Source organism: Poecilia formosa, unplaced genomic scaffold (genome assembly GCF_000485575.1).
Source record: "Poecilia formosa unplaced genomic scaffold, Poecilia_formosa-5.1.2 Scaffold155, whole genome shotgun sequence".
NCBI classification, from domain to species: Eukaryota; Metazoa; Chordata; class Actinopteri; order Cyprinodontiformes; family Poeciliidae; genus Poecilia; species Poecilia formosa.
The window spans coordinates 345,333-371,436 of record NW_006800094.1 but is presented as its reverse complement, the minus strand read 5'-3'; the positions used below and the strand labels follow the sequence as shown (position 1 = coordinate 371,436).

Below are 26,104 nucleotides of genomic sequence, written 5' to 3'. Positions count from 1 at the left end.
TAAATAACTTTTGGGATATGCTATATCTTTTACATTAAATATTTGGAAAATTTTGTTTTAAAACCATGATACTGTTATAATTTTACTCTGGTAAAACCATCACAATCTCACACTGAGTCATGCCTATTGTTGATTATTGTTGATGGTACACTTCTCACTGAAGAGAACATTACCTGATGGCGCAACAGGAACTGATTAAGCCAATCTAATGAGAATGTTACCTGGAAATGCTGTAAACAGTTTCCACATCTCTGCTCAGTAAAACATGACACATCGTGAAACCGATGTGTGTCCCAAATGCTTGAAATAAAGTGCTAAGCGGAGAAACATTTAGGCTGCGTTCACACTGCAGCCTAAAGTCATCCAATTCCGATTTTTTTCGTCAACTCTGATTTTTTTTTTTTTTTTGCGTTGTTGTTTCCCTTTCCCTTTTAATTGGGCCTTGTTTTTTTTCGGCGTTTTGACGGGGCAACTGCCTTGAAGTTTTCCGCCTTGGGCGTTGGGGGGGGCATTACCGGGTTTTTTGTTTTTTTGCCACCGGTCTTAAAAGGAGGAGTTGTTGTTCGTTTTTTCCGGAGTTAACCTTGGGGGTTACGGGTTGGGTTTTTTTGAGTTTTTTTTCGGCCGGGGGCGGCTTTTTACCACTTTCTTCTTCTTTTTGTTCGTTCTTGTTTTTTTTTTTTTTTCCGCTTTGGCATATCAGGACACAGAATAGTGAGATTTGTCGAGTATCAGTGACATTCAGGTCAGATGGAAGCGACCTGGACGTTAGGTCGCATTTGAATCAGATTCGTATCGGATATGGTCGCATTCGAAAAGAATTTGTGTTGTTCAGACTGTTATGAAAAGTTCAGATAAAGGTCGCACTACGTCAAAAAAAAAAATTGGGTTGAGTCACTTCAGACTGCAGTGTGAATGCAGACCTACTAATTTCAAAAAGGGTATGTTATTTGTCCAAAGATTACCAAGAAATTTCTGATTTCTGCTTCTTGCCAAATCAGAGCTGAATTTATGAATCATAACATGCAACAAAGTCCTTGCGATATAAGGACAGCCTAAGTCTGGTTGTTTCACAGCTAAACATAGAGCTGCAACTGTTGATATTAGAAAGCCACATCTGCACCTGTTGAACTATTTATTGTGTGGAGGTCCGTTACTTCATCCTTCTGTATTTCATTAAATCTACAGACTGGATACAAAGTGACACAGACCGGAATTGCAGAAGTAGAATTCCTATGTAACGTTAGCACTCAAACATTTAAAGCAAAAGTTTCCCAATTTGTCTCCAAAGGCTATTTGTTCTTCTCAGATTTACTAAGCTTACACTAACCATTAGCAAACTCTTCAATGGCAGCATTTATGTATGCAAATGGATATTAAGCTCCTATATGTACTTGGTTTACACATAAGGGAGATCTGACTGAAGCTAAGTGATTAGATCAACAAGGTCTCTTAACTCCGCCACTTTACAAAGCACAGCATCGGCACATATTACTCCTGTATTGTAATTCTAATTCAGCTGTCCTTGCGAGCCACTTGTTAAGTGCATAAAAATTAGATTTACATAAATTTGCATTTCAACCGCTGAGGCATTATGCCTGTATTTCATTGTGGGTGTAAATAGGGGCACAGTTTCCATGTTTGTTGTGTTGTTACACAGGAAAGAAAATTGATACTGTCACTCCAGTGACCAGCGTTCATTTATAAAGTCCTATCTTCACTCTCTTTACAACATGAACTCAAAATATAATTCTCAGATATTTAGGAAAACACATACTGGATTAACAGGGTTTGTGTTAACAGTTAAAATCTCTTGGCAACTGTCTCTCTCTTTCTCTCTGTGTGGGAGCAGGATAAGCATCTAGATTAATGGCTGTATCTCTTATCTTTATTCTAAATCACTATCAGTTGTGAAAGACAGTGAGGTAGGTACACCAGAGGACTGTTAGTGTTTAAGGATGATTCAGCAGCCCATGCAGTACTTTCAGTCTTCGGAGAGCTTTTTCCTTTGAGCTTTTACAAATTCGCCAGATTGTGCTCTGCACCAACAACATCCTCTTTTTCAGTCAACATACTGTTTGATCTGTTTTCTATCCATTATTAACTATCCATTATTTTTGATATACTGAAGACAGTTGCACAGAATGTATATAATTGACTTTATGTCTCATCTCCCTCTTGTTGTTTCAGGCTGACCAACTGATGTTTGCAATGCATTTTGTGAAAGGGATGTACTCTGAACTCTTCCAGGAGAATGTGAGTAATTTTTTTTTATTTTTAGGTTGTCTGAAGCCAGTGACAGTTTGATTGCATAAATTCTAGTTTTGCCCAGATGCAACTTTTGACGGAGCTGTTTGTTGCAGGAATGGGAAGTTTTAATCGGATCCATTGTTGGAGAAATGTTTAAAAAAGAGGTAGGGATGCTTATTTATTCATTTGCACCATAAAACAAATATATCTGTCTCTAACGGGGTTTTTTTCGTCAGGAATTCCCTTCTTGGATTGATCAGGAGAGGCATGGAGCAGTGGCCATTTTGAAGGTATGTGCACTAAAATATTATTTAACAGGTTACTTTATTTAAAAGGTGATCAAACATTGAAACAGAACACTATATATTTAATTCAACTCGAGACATCGGTAGTGTAATATGGGATCAATTAACATTTGATGGCAAGTTTATCAGTAAACAAATCTTTCCCCATCTGAAGATGAGATTTGCTTCTCTAATGTAATATCTTTCATCCTTGTCAATTTTAACCACCTCTTGCTTTGCAGGCTACTTTCCCAGCTCTGTATCAGACTCTGTGTTTGAGTGACTCAGACCTTTGGGTGTCCTTCTTGCAAAGCTCACAGTGTGAACAGGAAATCCCATCTTCCATCACCAGAAAGATTAGTCTCTTCCAGCAGGTCAGCTTCCATTCAGCTTTTAGCTGTGAAGTAATGAAACTAAATCAGATTTTCCCAGCTGTTTGATTAACGCTGGCTTTCTGTTTTGGCCAGCGAAATCCTTCTAATTTCTGTCACGACAGCAAGCTGTCAATCTCTTTTTATTTCTGATAAACTAATAATTTTAACAAATATTTGTTAAGTAAATAAATCATAGAAAAAAATAAGGGAGTGTTAAATTTTCAAAATGATTTAAAAAATATTAACTATTTCTTCTGACTAGAATATCATCAAATATGTCAATTTATTTCTGTAATTCAATTAAAAAAACTCATAGATTCATGAGTTATCCACTTGCAGGTGTTTTTTACTTAAGTTTGGTTCATTGTAGCTTAGTGCTAATAAAATTAAAAAATCTGTTTCTCAGACATGTCATGTGTAAGAAACATTTTGTGTCATTTATGATATATAGGACCCTTTTTAACAATATGTTATGCTACTGATCGCTTAAAGGTTTTGAGAGGCACGTTTTGAGGTTTTATTTGATCTGAGTTATATTATCCTAAAGTCTGGAAATTGATCACTGTGTGTGGAGTAAAAAATAAAGAAGTGTCTCTTCTTTAACTAAGTTGCTGAAAAAAAAAATTATCTTTATATTATATTTGGATATACTGAGATGCACCTGCATATGTTAAAATCCTAGAAATGGCATAAAGTGTATTCTTCTTACAATGACATGACTACTAGTTGTAAGTTGAAGTCCAACTGTTTAAATGCGTGACTTAACTCCTTCAACATAGGTGAATTCAACCTTTTTTGCAAAGTGTTATTTTCTGATTTTATTTTATTTTATTTTTATTTTGTTACTTGTATGTACTCTACCATATATGCAGCTGCTGTTAATTCAGGCAGTGAGACCTGACCGTCTTCAGAGTGCCATGACAGCCTTTGCCTCTCAAGCTCTTGGTAAGAGTTTTACATTTTTTGTTTAACTTTTAAAGGTTTTGTGGGGGTCCACACTTTATCAGACAAATGCATTTGCACTTCTTAATTATTTCACCTTAATGTTTATTGCAGATGTTGGATGGCATATAATTTGACCAAATAACAGAGCGAGAAAAGAATAACCTTTTTTGAAAGAAATTTAGTTAAATGTTTTCTGTGTTTTCAAAATTCACAAATAAATAAAATTGGCTAAAATTGGAGCCATTTGTAGTGGCTTGGCCATCTGGTAAGGATGCCTACTGGATGGCTCCCTGGTGAAGTTTTCTGGCCATTTTGCAATGTTAGGATACCCAGAGGAAGTGGAGAACTATTTTTTCTCGACTGACCTTGGTATTCTCCTGGATGAACTGGCCCAGGGCTTCTCTGATTAGGTTGTTGCCTCTGCAACCCAACCAAGGATTGGGTGAAAGATAATGGATGGATGGGTTTTATCTGTCGGTGCCTATCTCAGTTATTTATCATGACCATCCTCTGGTGGAAGACAAACCTGAGGATGTAGGTTCCTTTTTAACTAAAAGTGTAGCAGCAGGGCTTTACAACATGCGTCATCAGCGTCCTTGAAATATCCACCATTTCCACCCTAATGGGGCAGGGGAGGTAGTGGGAGAGGGTAATTATGTAGGCAAGATTTGAATAGATGGCTTTGAGAAAAAAATAAAGCGGCCACACAAATCAGCAAAGTGTAGTAATTCACCCAAAATGATGGCAGTATTAAGATATAATAGTTGCTAATAAAAGATATATAAGCTTGCATAATTTGGTAACGAGATAAATGGAGATGACGGTCTGCATTAAGCAAGTTACTGATCAATGTTCTTACCTCCATTATATACAAGACACCCTTTACATGAACCTTACAATTTGTCTCTTTTTTTTTTTTTTTTAGTATTTTATAGCTATACAGCAGTTAAAAATAAAATTAAAGAATACTTACATTTGCTAAATCTCAGAGAAACTTTTTTTTCCTACTGCTGCTTTGTGTCATTGTGGTTCTGCATAGTTTGAAGAACATATTCTTCCCGGCACTGACATTTTTTTTTTTTTTTGCCTCACTCTGGAAGAGTCTTGCTGTAACTGTGTCTGTGGGGAGAATATTAACTGGAGACATGTGACCCTCACCTACATTGAATGTATTTAGTAATTCCCTTTCTTGCTCTCACATGGATCAAGGCTCACTGACCAGGACTTCATCTTGTTTCCACATGACTAAAACTAGACCTTATTAGATTTCTACTCCTTCTAACATTTTTGCCAATGAAAAAAATTGCACTAACATATTCATTTTTTTTTTCTCAGAGGTTACACCGTTCTACGTCTGTTATTACTCACTTTCACCTGGTTTTTGTACAATAAAATTTCCATTGCATGAATATTTGCATCATAATTTTAGTCATAGGAAATAAACACTTATATTCTTATAATCTCTGAGGAGTAAAATATATCCCTGTCCGGATGATTCGCAGAATATTCCAAAAGTGATGATGACAAAGTCCTTTTAAGAGTCTGACTAAAATCTTGTCTTCCAAAATTTTAAAATAATTTAGCAATAATTTGATCTTGCTAACATGTAGAGGTTAGAACTTCCAATTTTCAGATTTGAAGAATTTATAAAAATGTTCCCTGATGTTGGAAATCCAGCCGTTAGTAGCCGAAATCTGTTTTGGTATGTAATGAGCACACCCACTGTTTACTGGCACATTTGATTATTTTGATGCTATTAAATTTGTCATCTTATAATTTTTGTAATGCAGAGAAGTACACGACTACCTTCTTTATGCTAACAGGATAACTAAGCATATCAGTTAGCAAATCTTACTTTTTTGTTTGTTTGTTTTTTACTTTTTTTATATGTTTTACTGGGTTTGACATTATTTCCAGATGCAGATTCTGACATTTGAGGTAATTAGTGCACAACCACCACTAGTTTCTGATCCAGCAAACATTAATGTGCTTGAACAGCTAATATTTTTTACAGTTGGTGCTTATTAGTTAGTGCTTATGATATATTTCCTAATTAACTATCAAACAATTGCAACACAACTTTTTTTGAAGTACCACTGTAAAACCAGCAGTATTTGTTCCCTAGACTTTATGGATTTACATAACATTGAAGCAACAAAGACGGACATTAATGTGTTGCCAGTGTTTTTAAATTATTCTAAATAAAAATAGACTGTTGCATTTAAAAAGTAAGTTTTTTACCTTGAAATAAAACCTTGATCTGCTTGTGTTTTTGACAAATGTGTTGTTTGTTGAATAATATGTCTTGCGTGAATCTCAAACTCAAGAATAATGAGACGATTCCACTAACACGCCTCAGATGATGTTCGTGCAATGCCCACTTAAATTTATCACATTTATTTGGCTTAAAAGCTTGGACTCTCTGCTGCTCAGTGTTCACACAATATGAATAAGAATAACTCTCTTGCTTAAGGTTTTTCCTAATGATTTGCCATCCACATTGCAACACTTTTTTGCAATGTGGATGGCAAATATTGTTTTTATATGTATACTTTAAATTTTATAAAGGTTTACAAATATGTAAGAGTTTGTGTCTATATATCTATCTACCCATCTATATAGATATGTTACGACTGGCTCAAGGTCATAACAAAACGGGAGACCATGCAGTGGTTAAAGTGCATACAAATGGGCTTTTATTAACAAAAACAACAATTGATTGTGGATATCAGTATCAGTGGTGTAATGCAAATGCTTGGATGTGTTGTATGATGCATATGGGAGTGTTGAAGTGCAAAAACAAAGACAAACGCAAATGTGCAAAAAGGAGGGGAGCTGAGGCCTGGCAACAAAACACCACAAGCGTCAAGCGGCAGAGTGGATGCTGAAGGCCACCCAGAAGATGGAGATAGCCAGGTTCAAATGCTCTGCGCTCCCAATCAACCTGATCAGCAGACTTTATAATGACAACTTAAACTGTGCACAAATTCTTTATGCTTTAAGTATTTGGGCCAATTGTACCAAAACAAAACAAGATGACATATGTGACCTTAAAAACAACAGTGTCAGTGATACCATTTGTACATTTATTCTTAGTAAAGCATCATCTTTTACATATAGATTGCTGGTTTCTGTCATACCATCTCTTTTACAAGAATAATAAGATTATTTTTTAATTTGCTTTCGTATGTTCTTCAAAATCTTTAGAATCCTTTTTCTTTCTTTTCTTGTTTGTTTGTTGGTGATTGTATTGAAATGCTAACTTAATCATGACACAGTGATAGTCCTCAAACTCCCAGTGAACTCATACAGTGAGTGGATAATGCATGAGATGATAAGATTGTGCATGGTTTTGAATTTGGGGGGGTGTGGGGGCCATGCAAGACAGAGGGATGAAACATCAGAACAGGACGGCGGAAGAGTTTTTTGTGTATGCGTATGTGTTTTTGGCAGTAAATCAGTATGCTAATGAGGCATGGTCTGTAATCCTCTTACAGCTAATCTCACTCAATCCCTCCAGTCCAGGCCTGGGCACTGCTCTCTGTTCACACACACACACACACAGGCATGCCTCAGTGAACACAACACACACATATGAAGGACTTTTCAAAAAGTACTAAATCTTTTGCACTTATATATACACAGTGACTTTGGTAGAGAACTTAAAAAATATATATTTTATTGAATCTATATCTTGGCCTTTACAGCAGCCTTAGTGAGACTTGTGCTGTTATCTTCTTCACTTATATTCACCCTGTTGTCTGTTATGTGTTATTGGGTCCAAGGTGAACTTTTCTATTCACAGGCAGAGGACGGTGGACTGCAGTGCGAATACTGATTATCTGACCATGCCAAAGCCAGTTGTGTATGAATTTTTGTTAGCAGATCTTATGCAAATGCTTCATTTTTTTTTTTGCAGACAAACATCTGTTTTTCTTCGTTTTAGCAAATCAGCTCATTCTCCCAAGACTTTGTGCATGTTCTACTGTGCAAGCCATGGTAAAACACTCTGAATTTGGTAGCACACACCAAGTTAATGTTTAGGTTTGGTCTTTCGCCTCAACCATAGTGGACAGCATTTTGCGCAAGTGTATGGTTGTGTTCACATTAATACTTCTTTTAATATATCCACCAGTAACATCCCATCAAAAATTTCCAGGACAGGCTCTGGTGCTGTGTGGGCAAGCATTTCACTGTTGACTCATACCTCACCATCAAAATCAATACATCACAGGAGCATAAAGGTTTCAGTAAAGCAACACAGACTCAATTACATACTTAGAGTTGCACCTATGTATAAGAGGCTGTTCTCCAAACACCAGCTGGCTGACGAGGTATTATTTTGCTGCGTGGTGATTTCTGCTGCCGCAATCCTACCTCTCAATATGCATAGCACGTCACCCTCCCAAACCCCCTCTCTGTCTTTCTTAGTGTCTTCTTTTTTTTGCCCTCTCCCCTTTCCCCATCATTGCCTTCCCTTTAGCCTCCCCATCCTCCTCACACTTTCTCTCCCAACATGTCTGGTTAACTTACTCTATTCAGACTCTTTCTTTGTTTTATGTTTGCCAATAAACTTCCATATCCTACCACACCTAAAGTGCACCAAATCTGCCTCAGCTCTAACGTGTTTCCATTTGCCTCCAATTTTGTTTTGTTGCTATGCTCCATGATTTCTTTGTCCATCCAGCACATGAACAGTGTTACTTTGACACTCATTGTTATATTATCTTCACACATTAAGGTCTATGATGTTCAAATGCCAATGTTTAATTGGCTAGTTCACTTTATTAAAGACACGTGGGTCTATAGCAAAATGGGGCAGGGGAAAATATTTAAAGACATTTCACAGATATATCTTTCACGCTCCTCATTATCATTTAATATGTCTCCTCCTCTTCTGCAGGTATGAAAGAGCTTTCCCCTCCTCCTCTGAATTTGCGACGTCTCTACACTGAGACAATGGAGTGGGAGCCGGTGTTAATCATCATCTCTCCAGGGGCAGACCCATCCCAGGAGCTTGCAGAACTAGCAGCAGAAACTATTGGCAGGGACAATTACCATGAGGTAGGGAACAGCAGAATACAAATATAGAACACACAGGAGATTAACAGGGGCAAAAGGGTTTTCGACAGACTAGCACAATCACATCCACAGACTAGTGTGCCATAGCTTGTTGAATGTTTTTTGTGTATCACAGTTTTAACATAAATCCTGTGCCACTGTTCTACCTATAAGGTTTATAATACACTAAGGGAAAGTGGTGTTTAAAGATTTTTTTTTATTCCTTAAATTACTTAGCATTAAATTAAGACAAGAAAGTCAAGTTTTAAAGAGTATTATGGCTAAATAGTGTATGTAAGTAATCAAATAAGTGATATCCATTTTATGCCACTGGCTTTGAATGAGAAAATGCTGACTGAGGACATAGGTGAGTTAAAATGTTAGGCAAAAGTTCAGCTCTCTAATTTTGCAAGGCAGCATTGGACTGAAAGACACAACATGTTTTTTTTCCCAACTGATTCCATTTGTCTCCCCTGTTCCCAACCTTTCCTCTCTACCTGTTTAGATCTCCATGGGTCAGGGACAGGCTGATGTGGCCCTGGCCACACTTAGAGAATGTTCTCAAAACGGAGACTGGCTTTGCTTGAAAAATCTCCACCTCGTCACAGCCTGGCTGCCCCTTCTGGAGAAGGTGGGTTCTTTGTGTTTATGCTGTTTTTGTGGGATATGGCTTTAAGCACTAGATTATATTTGTTTTATATTGTTTTCTGTGTTAGTTTTGTGGTTTTTGCTAGATGACAATGAAATTAATCCACAGAAAGATTATTTTATTAGCAAAATGGATTCAAACTACCCATACTCACTACAGATTTGTATCTTTACTTCTTCAGTCCCTCCAGGATTTCACTTTTTTTTGTGCAGATTATGTGGTGATGTAGAAATTTTGCGATATTTTTTCTTCATATATCTACATATATAGAAGAAAAAGAGAGTCAGTTGACCTGAATTGTCCACCAGAATGAGCCTACTCAAATGTCTCAGGGTTTTGATGTTCATCTGGAGGATGAATCTCTCTGCTGCTCACAGTGGAGACTGGAATTACAAGTGTCAGTTCAGCCAAAGTTTTGAATTTGGGAAACATTTCTCGAACTGAAGCAATCAGAAGTCAGAAAAGCTCTGTGAATGAGGGGCAGCGGGAGGAAATCCCACAACATATGTGCTCCTTCTGGTGCACCAGACGTGCTCCTGTCCATAATCCTGCTGCGCTCTGTCAGCTCACAGATAGCGAGATGCATTGAGTCCAGGTCAGAGATGATACTCAGATGAAAAATTTTGATTGAGTTAGTTATCTGTACTCTGTGTGTTAAGTTGAAAAAATGTTTGGATGTCTGCACCTAGTGGTCAGCGGTGTGAATTGTGATTTGTTAAAATGACGGACGACCTTCAGATTTTTCCGTCACCATTTTAAAATTCAGTCAAATGAAAAATATTCCATTAATGCAACCCAGGGCAGAAATAAGAAGTACTATCATTAGTGACTGAGAGTTAGCAGTCACATAAAACCAATGTTTTTAATTGTGAATATATGTATTAGTGCTGTCAATTGATTAAAGAATTTGATCAGAATAATCACACTCTAGCACTGTGGTTCTTGTGGAAATGGTGCCCTGGGTAAATCTCTTCTGACGCACCCCAATTAAAATTCAAGTAATTATCAGTTGTTGTTTTGTAGCAGAGAGCAGATAATGTAGTCTCCCAGTACTCAACAGCAACTGTGGAATAAGTGAGTAACTGAGTAACTTACTCCACTACACATACATGCAAACTTACAGATAAGATATACTGTATTTTATTTCTTGTGTGGGCCACCCTTTTCTGATGCTGCCCAGAGCAGCTGCCATATAGCCAGTATCAAAAACTTGTTCCTCTCCATTCATTTCCTATGGAACTTGTGTGATGAGTCACCGGTCACCTCTCCTCATCCAGCTGAGTGGCTGGCCTAATTCTTGCATATGAAATTTTGAGCTCGTACACGAAGATGTTTGCACGCAGGCTAGCGATGCAACACATTAAAGTTTAAAATTTTGCTACTGTCTGCTGTCAAAGAAAACTTTTGCCTTTCACTGTCAGGTAGTTTGATCAGTCCATGCTATGTAATATTAACATGTATGTATGAATGTGTTTTGTGGTATGTTTTTTGGGGGGAGGGGGGTTGCTGTTCTTGTTTTCACTCTTCACAATAAGATCAATGTAGCATACTGAATAAAATGTTGTGATAAACTGAAGCGAAGCTTAGAAAACTATGCCACATAAATTAAGAGAAAATTCTGTTTCAGTTTACTAAGTTTAGACAAAGCCTGTCACTCAAAGGAAGTGTGGAACTGAAGACATAAAATCCATCTGTTGTCATGACCTTATGTAGCCGATTCAGAGAGAGAAATACATTTCTTGAAGTCCATTGATTAAAAATAAAATAAAATTAAAAAAAAGGCACATTGGACTATTCAGCTCATTGCAAGTCTACTTAATTCTGAAATCTGTTCCCTGCACAGAAACATAAAAGAACAAGGGGCTGTTAGATTTTGTAGAAAAGTCTCCACATATGTGCAGTGGAAGTAAGGCAACTTTATACCATCTTTTGGCCAAAGTCAACTTGAGGTTATATGTTTGTTGTTATAATTGGAATTAATAACAACATAAATAAAACACATCACAATAGATTTAGATTAAACAGATTTGAAAATAAAGTAATAGCTTATTTTAAGATTAGGCAACAGCAAATAAAAACGTTTTAACTTTGTTTTGAAGGAGCTCAGGATGGCAGCAGTCTTGTATTGTACAGGAAGCTTATTCCAATTTTTTTGGTGCATAAAACCTTTAGGCTGTTTCAGAATGTTTGCTTCTGACTTTTGGAATAGTGAGTAGGTTTCTAGCCTTGCCAGAGATTTTTAAACTGACAGATTGAAATCATTCATTTTTAGTCTATACTGTTTTGTTCCATAAACTAAACCAGCAATCAATCTGTTCAGTGCATTTAATGAGAAAGGGAGAGCACAGAATTGCTGTTGGTGCAAGAATAAGAGAGAATGCCTTAGAGTATATAGATATATAGTGTACCTTAACTCCGATATTTGCAAAAGCCAGCCAAATTTAGGCTGTTCCATAACGGTTTGTTTAATCCTTTCAAATTTAGAGAGTAATTTTACTATAATGTCCTTAGCCTTTCTGTTATCTGCCCAACATTCAGTGCTCTCTCACATCCTGAAAGGACAACAGAGGTGTCTCAATATGTTGTGATAGCTTCTTGTATCTCTGAGCTTACAGAACTCATCAGCACTGAAAGTAGATGATTTCCTTCACTCACACCGTCCACAACAAAGAGTGTTGTTGTTGTTGAGGTTACCCAGTAGAACTTGGGTACATTTACCTACATTAAAATTATTGGGGGTCATGGTCAAGCTAGGTGAAAGTTGCCCCTTTTTTGCAGTCTTTCTTGTGATGGGATCATTTCAGTGCTACACCCCAAAACAGCTTGCTGCATGGACAGAGCTATAGCCCAGTCAATTTCTTGTCTTCCAGAGTGATGGCTGCCCTGGCATCAAAGCTTCCTGTTTTAGTTGGGATTAGGGTTAAAGGTCAGTGGAAAGTACAGTCTGGAGGATGTTTTATCATAATGCTCCATATGTGTCCCTTGCTTCATCCCAGCTAATTAGTGTTTATCTGTAATAGCACACTGCCACACACACACACACACACGCACACGCATGCACGCAAACACACATCCTCGCATGTGCATTCTGCTGCCTGGCCAAATTATCATATCTAAAATTACCTTCTGTCCTTTGCTTTCTCATGCACATTTTGCATTCCACCTGTCAGGACATATTAGTGGCTTTGGAGGTGCTTGTGTGCGTGTGTGTGTGTGTGTGTGTGTGCGTGTGTGGGTGTGTGTGTGTGTGTTTCCTGCCTTCGAAGATATACATGTAGGTGTGCGTTTTTTTTGATGACATTGGTTAGAGTCTATTTTTTTGGGAATATCGAATCGTGGGGGAATTTATCTATTCCCTGCAATTTCTTCGATTTTGTTTGTGCTCCCTGGTTTTCCTGGGGCTCTGTTTTAGTGTCGTATTAAAGTAGTAGGTCATTTCTTACTGGGAGGCACAACTGTTGGTCATAATTGGTCTGTATGTTTGTGTGTGTGTGTGTGTGTTTGTGTGGTCATAATTGGTCTGTATGTTTGTGTGTGTGTGCGTGCGTGTGTGTGCGCGTGTGTGTGTGTCTGTATGATTGCATATATGTGTGCTCTCACCTATGTGGGCGTGTGGACCAGAGATCCCCTTCTGTTTGGGCTGCTCACCACTCTGTCTCATTGTGTGCCCTCTGCATCCAGTTCCTTCCACTTCTACATTTGTTACTCTTCAACTTTTATTGCCAATTGTATTTCTTCAATTGCATGACGTAAACTACTCGTGTTTCTTGGCTTGACGTTTTGCACATCCACTCATAAGACTGAGGTATGAGCTTAAAATGAAAAAGCTACACAACCCTAGGAATAATAGTGGTAATAGGTGGAGGAAAGAAGGAACAAAGCAGTGGAGAGATGAGGTTAAGGAATAGTGAGATGCTGTTCGTAGGGGGAAATCTGCAATGGGAATATTATGTTTGAGCATCTCTCTGTATTTCAGTATCTATGTCCATCTGGTCAGTCTTACTGTATATCTGAGTTGAGCTTCTTCATGATCTTGCGTCTTTTCACCATCTGTCTTTGTTGAGCTCACCTCGTTCTCTTTAGCAGTTGGCTCGTTAAAGAGAGCAAGAAGAGGCAAGATGGTATGTGTTCATAATTTAAGTTGACAGTACAGATGTCATCTCATTCCCATTTGCTCATAATCATTCCTTTTCTTTACATCCCTATTCTCTCCATCTACACCTCTAAAACTACTGAATTGTTTTGGTTTTCCACATACTGGGTTCATGTGGTTAGGCCTGAAGTTGAGTAAAGTTAGCCAAACATTTGGGTTAAAAACTGTAACCCACTTTATTACATCAGAGAAGACAGACTGCAGTTTTGAAATGCGTCAGACTTCAGTGAACCTTTTCCACGGAATTAGATGAGGGCTGTTTAGATCAGTGTTGACCATTTCACTTTCTCAAAGGGCCACTTGAGTAAATATGATTGTTATTGATTTGATGTCAGAGAATATTAGAAGAGGGCCTGCCTCTTGATTTTAGTCCTTCATTTGATCTTGTCACCATTTCCATTTCTATTTTTTATCTAAGGTCTGAGAAGTATAGTGTGAAATCATGTTTCGCAGGGAAATGAAAATGCCAGCATGTATAAGTCACCACTTCCCATTGTTGTTATTGTTTCTGTACGTGTTCTTGTGTCCTGCATAGTTGCCCTTTGATAGACTGGTGATTGTGCACACAGTATATCCCATCCTCTGCCCACTAATTACTAGAGAAATTCACCACCCCTGATAAACTTGCAAAAAGAAGGCATGTATAGAAAATTGAAGGATTTAGTAAAAGTCTTCTGCATATTTAAAACTCTTTTAACTTATCAAATTGTTTAGTTTCATTTCAGCCCACTTGGTGGGCTGAATCTTGAACTTAAGTCACTTTAAGCTTGTTTTGGGTTGAAAACCTGACCCACAATGCCAGGTCAAACCTATAACCCCGCTCTCTCTCTTACTTTGTGTTTAATCAATCTGTACCTGGATCCCACCAACCAACATTTGACCCTTGACTAGATCATGTAGATGAAGTTGTTTGTGTTAGAACAGACTGATCTTTCCAAACAGTCTGTTTGTAAATGTTTGTGTATTACAAATTACAGTGACGTTATGGGTGATTTGCGTTTGTTGCTGTTGACAATCACCATTTAATATGTTATGATTTGTTTCTTATCACTGTTCTAAATAGGGTGTCACGGTGTTATCAGGACTTGTAATAATTCTTATCGGTAGTGTGCAGTTGCAAAGCCTGTTGGCTTGAAATATATCCTCATCTATTTTTGGCTAAATGATTTGGCTTTCAGTCTCTGAACTGCATGAATAAATTCCAGCAATGACACGTTTTCATGTCCAGATACTAGAAGAGATTAACTTTTACTTCCATCTCTATTTGCCCTTCATATATCTTCTTTTTTTTTTCTTTGTCCTCTTGTATTTTATGCTGCAGCCATTGTTTCTTCAAGTGGAATTGTGATTATAAACAAATCACAAAAAAAAAAAACCCAAAAAACAACACACACACACACACACACATGCAAGTACAACAAGGGTATGAAGAGTTTCCTTTGAGGGCTGTCACTTCTCGTGTTCTTTGATTATCTGTGATCACGTGTGCTTCCACAAGAATGAATTAGGCGCCAAATGATGCAGAAACACATTGATTACAGTTCATTGTGTGTGCCCTTGTGTTCGAGTACCCAATCTGATGACACAAGACCCTGAGCTGCCAGGAGGCTATTTTTAACCGCCTTTGAGTAACACAGAGGGAGGTGGGGGATGTGGAGGGATGGCTGAAAGTGAAGTTTGGAGGGGAAAAAATGCAGAAAACTCAAGGACAACAATGAAGACTGTGAAAACAAGAGAAAAGAGAGGAAAGTATGATAGAAATTATGTATAAAAGTAGGTGAATGTTTTGTAATTGTGGAGAATTAGTCACAGTTCAAGGCTTTAAAGAGATTAGAATCAGTGGAGAAAGCAAATGAATGGCAGAAATGAAGAAAGTTATTAAAATTCATTATGATTAGCTTCTACTTTGCTGTATTCCTGTGACAAAACAAAGTGTGTGCTCTTTTTCTCATTATATACAATTACACAGTAAAATATGGTTTATCACATTTATTTATTTATTTGTTTGTTTGCCTGTCTGTTTATTTACCTCCATGTTTGGTCTTTAGTTGCAATCAGATTTTATGCAAAGCAACTAATTGACAGATTTACAATGTAAAATCAGCTGTGCTCTGTAGTCCATTCATCCATCCGTCTATTAATTCTTTGGCTTCTGCTTTTGTGACGCTGGTCGGTTAGGTAACAGGTCCAGAAATCACTCTCCCCAGTGACACTTCAGCTCATTCTGGTGGTCCCCGAATCCTCTGTCCACCTCCTTGGACTCACCTTCAGGAAGCTCATTCTAACTATCTGGAGTTGCTCTTCCATTCATGATCAATATGACCATAGATGGGGGTTGAAACATGCCAACAGAACCACATTGTCTGCATGAGGCGGAAACGAGGCCCTCAGGTCCCGAAAGCAGACTCGCTCATCTCCACATCCACACCATTACATCCTGCCCACGAACAGCACAAAAAGAATCTTAAACAAGGAACAGCCCTGACAAAGTCCAGCCCACACTGAAAACAAGTTTTACTTCATGTCGAGCATAAAGGTCCAGCTCTTGCTTTGGTTATGTAAGGACTGAATTGCTCAAGGCTCTGCAAACCTGTTGCTCCAGAACCATGTGTGGTTCCTTAAGACTATCATTCTTAATCATTCTGACATGAAAAGAATATCCAAAAGAGCATTATGTCTTGAAATAAATATCACAAAAAGACTAATGGTACTTCCATACATATGAATATGTATGAAATATACTGTCTCATGCTACTCATAAAATACCAAAGGGTTTTTTCTTTAGTTTAAATCTAAAAAGAGAAAATTAAAATGTAGTTCTTTAATGATAACTTAAAACTGATTTTGTTTTTAATTCACTAGCTATTAATCAAGCTTGTGGAGCGTGTGTCTATTTCCAAGAATTAGCTTAGGTCTTGCTGCTCTTAAAGTTTATTTAGTAGGCGCATCCCTACCACTCCATAGTCATGTAACACCTCCAACAAAAAGTCTCAGGGAACAGAGTTTTAAGCCATTTCTAGATGCACGAAAGACATGTTAATTGGACACCAATATCCCTTCAGTTATTTAGTGAGAGTAATCCGCTGCTGGTCCAGCCTGCCACAGTAAGGATGTAAATCAAAACTGAGCATACATAGCCTAGTAATAGTCTAGTTCTGCTCTGAGCTCTTGGTGTGTTTAATTTATCTAATTTCTCCTCTTATTTTCCTTCACAGGAACTAAATGTCCTGCATCCTAAAGCAAACTTCCGTCTTTGGCTGACAGCAGAAGTCCACCCAAGATTTCCCCCAATTTTACTGCAGTCCAGCCTTAAGATCACTTATGAGGTTGGTAACATATAACATTGTAAGGCTAAATGATGCACGATTCTGTGCAACACACACAGAATCATGTACCCAAGCAATTTTTTTGTTGTTGTCAGTTTCTATGTATCTATGCTAATATGTCTCCACTCATCCTCCAGATTGAAATGTGAACAGCATTCACATGTCTCTCTTCTGCTGTTTATACCTTGTAGGGATATGCAGAATTGCACAGCTTGTATGTGATGCATGCTTTAGTGCTCAGTGTGTTGTTGATGGGAGCCATGCTCATGGGGTTAGCTGCTTCAGCAGCCAAGCATGCTGCACCAACAGCCTCTGTCTGTCTGCTTTCTCTCTATAAGTCAGGCCACTTTCTTTTTCCTCCAGCAAGCTCATAGTATTTCATGGCCAAGCTTACAGACATTGTACATATTTGCACAGATTTTTGAGTTCATCTCACTGCCAACCAACGTATTAGACACATTGTTTCCTGACTGCAAGGCAGCTGTCATTCTTATCATTTAAAACTTAAAATCAATACTGTAAATTCTGCTAATTGACATGGCAGAATTTACAGGCTTTGTGGTATTAGGTTGCTTTTCAAGAAGCTTTTCAACCCGATGAGGCTGACTTAACCTACTGGGTTAACAGCACATATCCAGCAAATCTTAGCAAATTTGGTAGATGCATTAGTGTTTGTGTGTATTATCAAAACCTCCAGATGGGGCTACCACATGCTCAACAAGGCTGATAATACATGAACAAATGCCATTGTGTACTCCTTATTTTTGTTATAAATTGGACATATCTCAAATATTTAAAGAGCCCATTCTAATTACTCGTTAATATAAACTGCCAAATAACAAAAACTCCTAGTTTTAAATGGCACCAAAATGTTTCTGCATTCCAGGTCCCCCTGTGGTAAATACTATGAGGCATCCAACAGTGACAACCTTGCATGTTTATTGCTTTACTTGATGTCTGTATTATTTTCTCATCTCAATAAAATTGGCGGTTGGCAACAAATTGCTATAACAGTGGGGTATCTGTTGATAGTAGAAACGTTTATAAGCCCTTGTGGTATTTTATTTAGTGACCTTGTTCAGAGGATGTGTCTTCCTCTGTGTTTATGTTTTGCCTTACATTTACCAAATCAGAAAGAAAAAAAAATTTAATCATCTTATGTCATATCATATCCTAACCCCAATATTTGATTTGTATAGAAACTCCGGTTTTCATTTATTATGAGGTAAGGAAAATTTTCCTTTCTGCCGGTAACTACGTTACTTAATTGCTTTTTTGCCATCTGCAGGCTCCACCGGGGTTGAAAAAGAATCTGCTGAGAACATATGAGTCCTGGACTCCTGAGCAGATCAGTAAAGGTCGTCTCCCGTCCTTCACTCTCTTTACTTCACTTCTCAAATATTACAAAGCAAAGACTAAACAGTACTAAACAGTTATCCAGCTAGTCAAAGCCACACTCTTTGTGTCCCTTCTTATGTTTTGTTGTTATGTAACCGCAGAACAGTGCCTGCCCTTTTGTTGTACAATACACTCTGCGACGATATAACAACATGATTGTTAAAACCAAGGTACATATGACTGGGCATTGCATTTGTTGTGGCTGTGAGATGCTGATGATTTTTTTATGTGTAGGAGGCAATCTGGCCAGAGCCCAGTCTCTGTTCTGTCTGGCTTGGTTCCATGCTGTCTGTCAAGAGAGACGGAACTACATCCCCCAGGTAAAACACACAAACCCAGCAGTATGTATTGGATAGAAAAGAAATTTAATCTTTTATTAAAATGCCAGGTTTTTCTGACATAACAAATTGAGACTGCAATGAATCATTTAAAATGATTTTTTTGTGTGTTTTATTGTGGTTTTTAGTATGTGCATTACATCTGAAAAATAAATCTAGTAGTGAATTACAAAATAAAAATGAAATAGATTTACTAACCTGGTTGCATAAGAGTCCACACCCTTTGCAAATATCTTACTTATCCCATGTTTAGATTTAATTTAGGAATTAAGTCTTTTTTGGTAGAAGTCTAACAGGCTGCCAAATCCTAAATAGCAATATTTACCCATTTGCTAAATTTATTAGATTGTGAGAATGTCTCTTTGCAATATCCCTCTTCATGTCAAAACCATAATTTTCTCGCTGCAAAGTTATTTCTTTTGTTAAGTTTGATATAAATTTGGCATCACAGTGATGCTGATGCTGTTGATGTCTGTTTTTATGTTTTTGTGGCTGAAAGTTCTAGTTTGGTTTTATATAACATATTCTTCGAATGGGAAATATTTAATCCAGTACTAAAGGGTAATTGTTTTGTAAGAAAATGGTTATTTCTTTCAATTCTTGGAAGCCTCCCTGTCCAGTTTCAGTTTTGTCGTTTCATTCTAGTTTTAACTAGATGCATAACCATAGTGTTCATAATCATTGTGCACATCTTTATATGCAAACACCTGTCTGAATTTATAACTAGTTCATTTACACACATTATCCTCAAGCACTTACGATAAATAGTTAAAGAAAAAACTGTTTCCCCAGAGGTCAGTTTTGTTTTCCTCACTGACTTCTGTAATCGTATTTAACGTTGTGCTGGGCCTCAGGCTTCGGGGAATGTTTCTCTGCGTATGGCCTTGTGCATGAATGTATAACCCTTTATAGAAAGACCGTCTGCTGGCCAGACTGCACACCACACAATTTAAAACTGCGCCCACTTGAAGAATTTAGAGCAGCCTGTTGACCCGATACTCCTCGTTCATGCTGCGGGTAGACTAATGGATCAATACAACTGAATTAATGCTTTTGCTCCCTGAGTTGTCAGACAATGGAAATGTTGGTTCCCCAGCCTCCATAATGTCAGACACTGTCAAGGGATTTTCAGAAGGTGCATGCTTTAAAAATGCAGTCACTTGATGACAAGTGATGGTAGTTGAGGAAGTATCATCAATAATGACATATTGTGACAAAAAATGGACAGTACGGTCATTTAAGAAGCACCAGCCAGCCCAGAACCTCCAACACTCTCTCTTCACATAGATATTATATCATTTTTATGTTTTCTAAGAAATGACATCTCTATAGAAAAATCTCATATATATATATATATATATATATATATATATATATATATATATATATATATATATATATATATATATATATATGTAAATACATTAGTGTGGTAATGACTCTTATGACCCCCTTCATACCACAGTGAGTTTACTTTTTAAAATAACCTTATTTGTCCGTCACATTTTCAGCATTTATTCTTGTATATTATTGTGTGAAGTAATAATTGTGTTCTACAATTTGCATAGCCTTCATTATTATCCATATTTAATATTGTTTTGATATTTGTCACTTTACTAAACTTATTTTTTTTTCATGTTCTTGTTACTTTCGCCTGTAATATCTCTCAGCTCCTATCATCCTATTCCAGAATAACCCTCTAATTAGTCAAACTTACTTACACTTTTCTTTATTTAATTCCCTGTCTGCTTTTCATCCTTTGTTCCATATTTCTTCTATTAATACAGTTGTGCAGAAAACACTTAATATTAACCGAAAGTTTCACAGAAACAAAAAAAGGTTTGAAAAGTGGATATATGTTTCTTGTTATAGATACCTTCATAGAAGTATCTATGTCTTTATCAGTCGACAAAATAAGCAGCCAGTGATGTATAAACAGAATGAATGCAGACATTCATCTGTCAGCACATTTATCAAATGTGATACCGACCAGTCCCATCACTACGAATGAATGTAAACTGAAGCTCAGAATCACTTCATCACTCACAGTTATTAAAAATACTCTCAAAGTTTTGCTCCAATGCCTTTTCCCACTGCAGCATCCGTAAACGGATTACATCTGCTGACTGGATCGCTGTGAAGTGCATTAAACACATAAATGCAACCTGAGATAGCTCTCACACTCCATTACATTTTAACATCTCTGTTGATTTTCTGAAATGATCAGCACCAAGTAATTGCTTTTTTGTCTTGGCATGTTCTTATGTGTGATAATCTGAGTTGGCTGGGATTGGCCTTTGATTGTTCAACCCTAAAACTCACCTTTACCTCTCAGTGCTTCAGAACAGAGTGTATGTTCCTGTTCTCATGTCAGCTGAAGTTTGTTGCAACAAAGTAGTCGCAGTCCAATACTAAAACATGGACTACTGGCTCAATCAAAGTTCAAAATACCAAAATAAACGATGCGCATGGGATCTAGAAGCTCACAGATGAGCAGAAGTTGTTCTTTTCTACGACTCTTCTTTGTCTTGTTAGTAAAACAAGATGGGTCTCAAGGGTGAATCGTAAATTATACTCGAATGTGATAGACGTGATAGAACTCGATGTTCCACAAACTCGGCTAATTGATGTTTGGATCCAAGTAAAAAGTGTTTCCAGATGTTCTTATAATTAACACATATTTAACTTTAGCTGCTTTTTGCAACTTTGTGTTGAGGGTTTGTTTTTTAAAATGACGATTAAGGATGGTACGTTTGACGGGTCATTCTGAAGCAAATCTTGCAATATTTATAAATAATTGTCTCAAATTAGAGGCGGTGAAACATAACAGCACTATATTTATGATTATCTAGTTGCAAATAAAAAAAAAACAACACAATTTATCTTTTATCTTTTCAGCTTTAAATTCTTGTAATGTGAAATGTGTTTTGTTTTCAGGGATGGACAAAGTTCTATGAGTTTTCCCTCTCTGACCTCCGTGCTGGCTTTGAGATCATCGACAGGCTCTTTGACGGTAGGAGCTTTGCACACTGGACAGCTGTAGGTAGTTCTTTGCATCTGCAGAAAATTAATAACTGGAAAATGCGAAGACTCCTCACAAATGAGCATCCGTTGAAAATGTCTCACTTCAACAGCAAATATGAATCAACATGCCTTTGTGGCACTATTTATGGTAAATGGACGGAATTTATAAAGGATTTTTTAATGTGTATCCTCATTGAATGTGACTTCACATATGGTCACTTAGTATGAGTTCTTAGTGTTAAAGTGCAGCGTTCAAATACACCATGTTTTCATCTTTTTTTTAAAATAATTCACTGCTGAGCTCAGTCTCCGTAGTGGGTGATAGATTTGAGCTTCATCTTTTTAACAGATGCCTGAACCAAAACTGTGAACTGAATAATCCTCTTTACAATGGGATGTGTCCTCAATGGGTTAAAAAGTGAATCTCGCAGCTTCTAAAACAGATTTAATGGATATCTGTTTTAAAATTGGAGGTCATCTGACCTTTAAGACCTTTGTTTCTTTTTTTTTTTTTTTTTTCTTTTTACCTGAACTACAACCAAGCAGTACTCTTGGCTTTTTTAGTGTGATTTTAGCCATTTGAACACCTTCCTAAATCTTACAGCCCTCATTCACTGTGTAATACAATCAATGAGCAAATCACAGTGTGCGCTGTTCCAACAAATGAAGTGGCTCTGTTCTCTTTATTCCCACAAAATGTTCTTTCGAACAAATTGTTTGGGAACAGTGCAACCCAGACAGGGTTGTTTTCCATTTGAGTGAACTCACTCCACATTTTTATAGCTTACATTTTTTTTCTGTTTATATTCTCTATGTCAAAGGTGGTAAAATTTTCCAGTGGGAGTTTGTCCACGGCCTGTTGGAGAGCGCCATCTACGGCGGACGAATAGACAACCCCTCCGATCTCCGCATATTGCGCTCTTACCTCGAGCAGTTCTTCTCTGCAAAACACCTTTCATCCACCCACTCTGCTGGACAAAGGAGGAGTAAAGGGGTGGGACGCATTTTTCCATCTCAAATCAGCCTCCCAAACTCCTGCTCCATCATGGTAAGTTGCTAAGATGGCACAGACGGTTAAAAAAAAAATTCAACACTGCAGCAATGGGTAGATCAGTGTTTGGAGTGTGTGACTGAATACAATTAATGCAGCATGGTATGATTTTTGTGACATGGCAGTTCAGTTTTAAAACTGCTTCCCAAGCAAGCAAAAAAAAAAAAGTAAACTGAATGATTGTTCTGAATTAACATTGGAACCCTTTTATAGTCGTTTAATATTGTTATCTTGTGCTAGATAAATTTTAGGTTAAAGATACTGTTTAGCAAAGCATTTCCTTTCACCAACAACTGTACTGTGATAATGGAATGCAGCATTAATTCCCACTGTAAGATTTTGCAAATGTGCAAAGTTTTTAATAAAGCTTTCTTATAGAAGCACAGTTTCCATATTCTAATCCCTCTTTATCTGTTTGGGTCAATTGCATCTTGCGAGGCAACAATATCTGACAGCAGTCACTGAGGTTTAAAGTGATCAGATGGCTGTTGTAGATATTTTGAAGTACGAGCACCATTTGGCATGTTCCAATATAGACTCTTAAGCTTTTTAAACTAATCTGCTTGACTTTTTCCCTCTGATGACTACAGCTCAGATTTATAATCGTGCTATATATGAAAGGATTATGGCAACTATAAAAATAATAAAACATGGCTTTTCTTTTCTGCCCTCGCCCTCTGCAGGAATCACTTCTGATTTATTCTTTTCCAAAAAATTTCAGAAATCCAAGCGCACATAATTTATGTATTAGTCTGCAGCCACGCAAAATTAGTTGTTAATACTACGGAATATTTTGTTAAAAACCTTTTAATAAGATTTTAAAAACTAAAGAGAGAAATACTGGTGAAAACAGCCACAGGAACTCTGATTAGTCGACTGCTTCCTTAGGTGACGTTAACAGAGGTTAATAGATGTAATAAATAAAGAATATACACTTTTAGCTACTCCCAAGTTTTGAGATTTATTTTTCTTTATTTATATTTTAGAAAACTATTGATATTTTTTATGGACAGTGTGCTATTTTTTGTTAAAAAGTAATGCAGAATATTACAATATCAGCTAGCTAAACTGTTAGCTTTTCTAAGCCAAATCACAAACTATTAAGTAATTTTATTTCTCAAACGTATTACTTAAAATGCAATTGTAATGCTTTATTATAAAATAATTAAAACAAAGTGACAAGCAGTCTACAATATTTAGCTTAAGTGAAGCTAAATCTAAAGAAGGTGACTTATAATAACAGGAACTCAGGAGGTTTTTTTTCTCTCTTTCGGCACTATGGCTATGTGTGTGAGATGATGTGTCTGTGTGTGTCCTCTCAGGATTACCGCAGTGTGGTGGAGAATCTCCCAGAGGATGACAGACCTGCGTTCTTCGGTCTCCCTGCCAACATAGAGCGATCCTCACAGAGAATCATCAGCTCCCAGGTTCACACAGACACCACCATACAGCCTCCCTCCTTCTTCATTCGCTCACACATCCCAATCAGCACCACACCTTTCCTGAAGACAGACATAATGGTGTAGGTCTTTACAGTTGTCAATAAAAATAAAGTAGGTGGATCTTTACACGCAGGGATCCAAAATCTAACCACAAGTTAGGAGGCTTTTCCTGAAGTTTGATTTTCTATTACAGCATTACGTGACAGTGTTTCAGTGAGCTTCTTTTGATGTCAGAAGTGCTTGGCTTCCTTGCCTCTAAGGTTTCCTCATAGAAGTTCAATGGGGCTGAGGTCTAGGGCCCAAAAAGGAAAGTATGTAAAAGTCAACTTTTCATGGTCAACTTTGATCTCTGAGTTGTTTTTGCATACCTTTGAGGTGTCCTCGGGGCAAATATATTCTCTTGCATCATGAACTCTTCTCCACAAAAATGGAAACCGGAAGGTGTGTAGCAAGTTTCTGATGAACCGAGTAGTATGTCTCCTTGATCAGTGTAAACTTACTGTCATTCATATTTCTAACCCTGAAAAAATTACAAGCAGGGCAGGCAGATATAACATTACGCCTACTATTTTTCACTCGGATGTATCAAGGATGTTCCAATCAGTTTTTTTTTTGTTTGTTTTTTTGTTACCTGATACTGATCCAAGTTTTATATTTAGACCTTGTCCCAAGTTCCAGTCCAGTAGATCATTAAAGTTAATAAAATCAATGCCAAGTACATGCTTGAAATCTTGGCAGCTTCAAATTGCAGTAAAATAACACTACATTTCATCAGTGTTACACTGATTCACTCACTACAGTCTCTTGTCCAGTTTTTCTTTTTTTTTTTCCCCAATAGATATTTTGTCCCACCAGAGTTTCTCCAGTTTACTCTCAACATGGTGGTCTAACCACTCCTCCTTTACTCCTCCTTTGTTAACTATAATAAAGCTAATATAATGCAATATTAGCGTTCTTATATATGTTTAGTATATAAGTTTGATTGGCAGATACAACTGCATTGATAGAAAACAATGTATGTGTTGACCAATGTTTCCATTCATACATTTTCTTTAAGTTCTAGATTAACACTAGCATGTTTATTTTCTGCTTTCTATTGACTTGTTAAAAATCTGAATCATTGCATATTTCACTACAATATTCAGGCAAAGAGTTATCTGGCTTCATAAATGAAGAACTTTGTTTTGAAGATCAGAAGATTTAGTATAGACTTATTATATTACCTTATTCCTTAGTGAATGGTTCTGTTTACTGTTTTTAAACACAAAACATTCTCATAAATCTTTTCAGGGAAATATGAACAACAAATTAACAAAGGTCTGACAGGACAGAAAAGGATTTACTAATGCAAGTTATCAATTAATGAGCTAAACTAAAGTTGATTGATCTTGTTGATCTATGGCTGCTTATTATTTCATAAGCGGCCATTTTCTTAAAAAAAAAGAAAACTGAGTTTTCTCTTGTAGCAAGAGGGTCAACCATCTTCCCATAACAGGAAACACTGATTTCTTTTTTATTTTATTTTGTGTGTGTATGTGTGTGTGTGCGTCTGCGTGTGCGTGTGTGTGTGTGTGTGTGTGTGTCAGATGTACCACATACTGACTGAATAAACAGGAAATTGCTTTATTTTTCATATATTATTGACCTTAGACATATTAATAAGATATAACAAAACAGGAATCCCTTAGGATGCTGAATAGAAAAATCAAAGATAAAAAGAATAAAATATTTGAAGCATTTATTCTCCCATGAAAAGAGAACCGTTACATACTGTAAGAAGAACCACAGACTTTACTTGTCATCACGTCT

At 37.1% G+C, this 26,104-nt stretch overlaps 1 protein-coding gene across 1 annotated transcript in view; it reads left to right on the top strand.

The window, feature by feature from the left end:
- The window catches only part of dync2h1 (dynein cytoplasmic 2 heavy chain 1), a 101,934-nt gene that overhangs the window by 57,886 nt on the left and 17,944 nt on the right, over positions 1-26,104 (top strand). Inside the window, 13 exon segments of the mRNA XM_016677420.1 lie at positions 2,191-2,256; positions 2,364-2,414; positions 2,487-2,540; positions 2,777-2,908; positions 3,781-3,853; positions 8,757-8,917; positions 9,420-9,545; positions 16,932-17,042; positions 18,331-18,400; positions 18,675-18,760; positions 21,716-21,791; positions 22,624-22,850; positions 24,176-24,280. Coding sequence (XP_016532906.1) covers positions 2,191-2,256; positions 2,364-2,414; positions 2,487-2,540; positions 2,777-2,908; positions 3,781-3,853; positions 8,757-8,917; positions 9,420-9,545; positions 16,932-17,042; positions 18,331-18,400; positions 18,675-18,760; positions 21,716-21,791; positions 22,624-22,850; positions 24,176-24,280 — 1,338 coding nt within the window.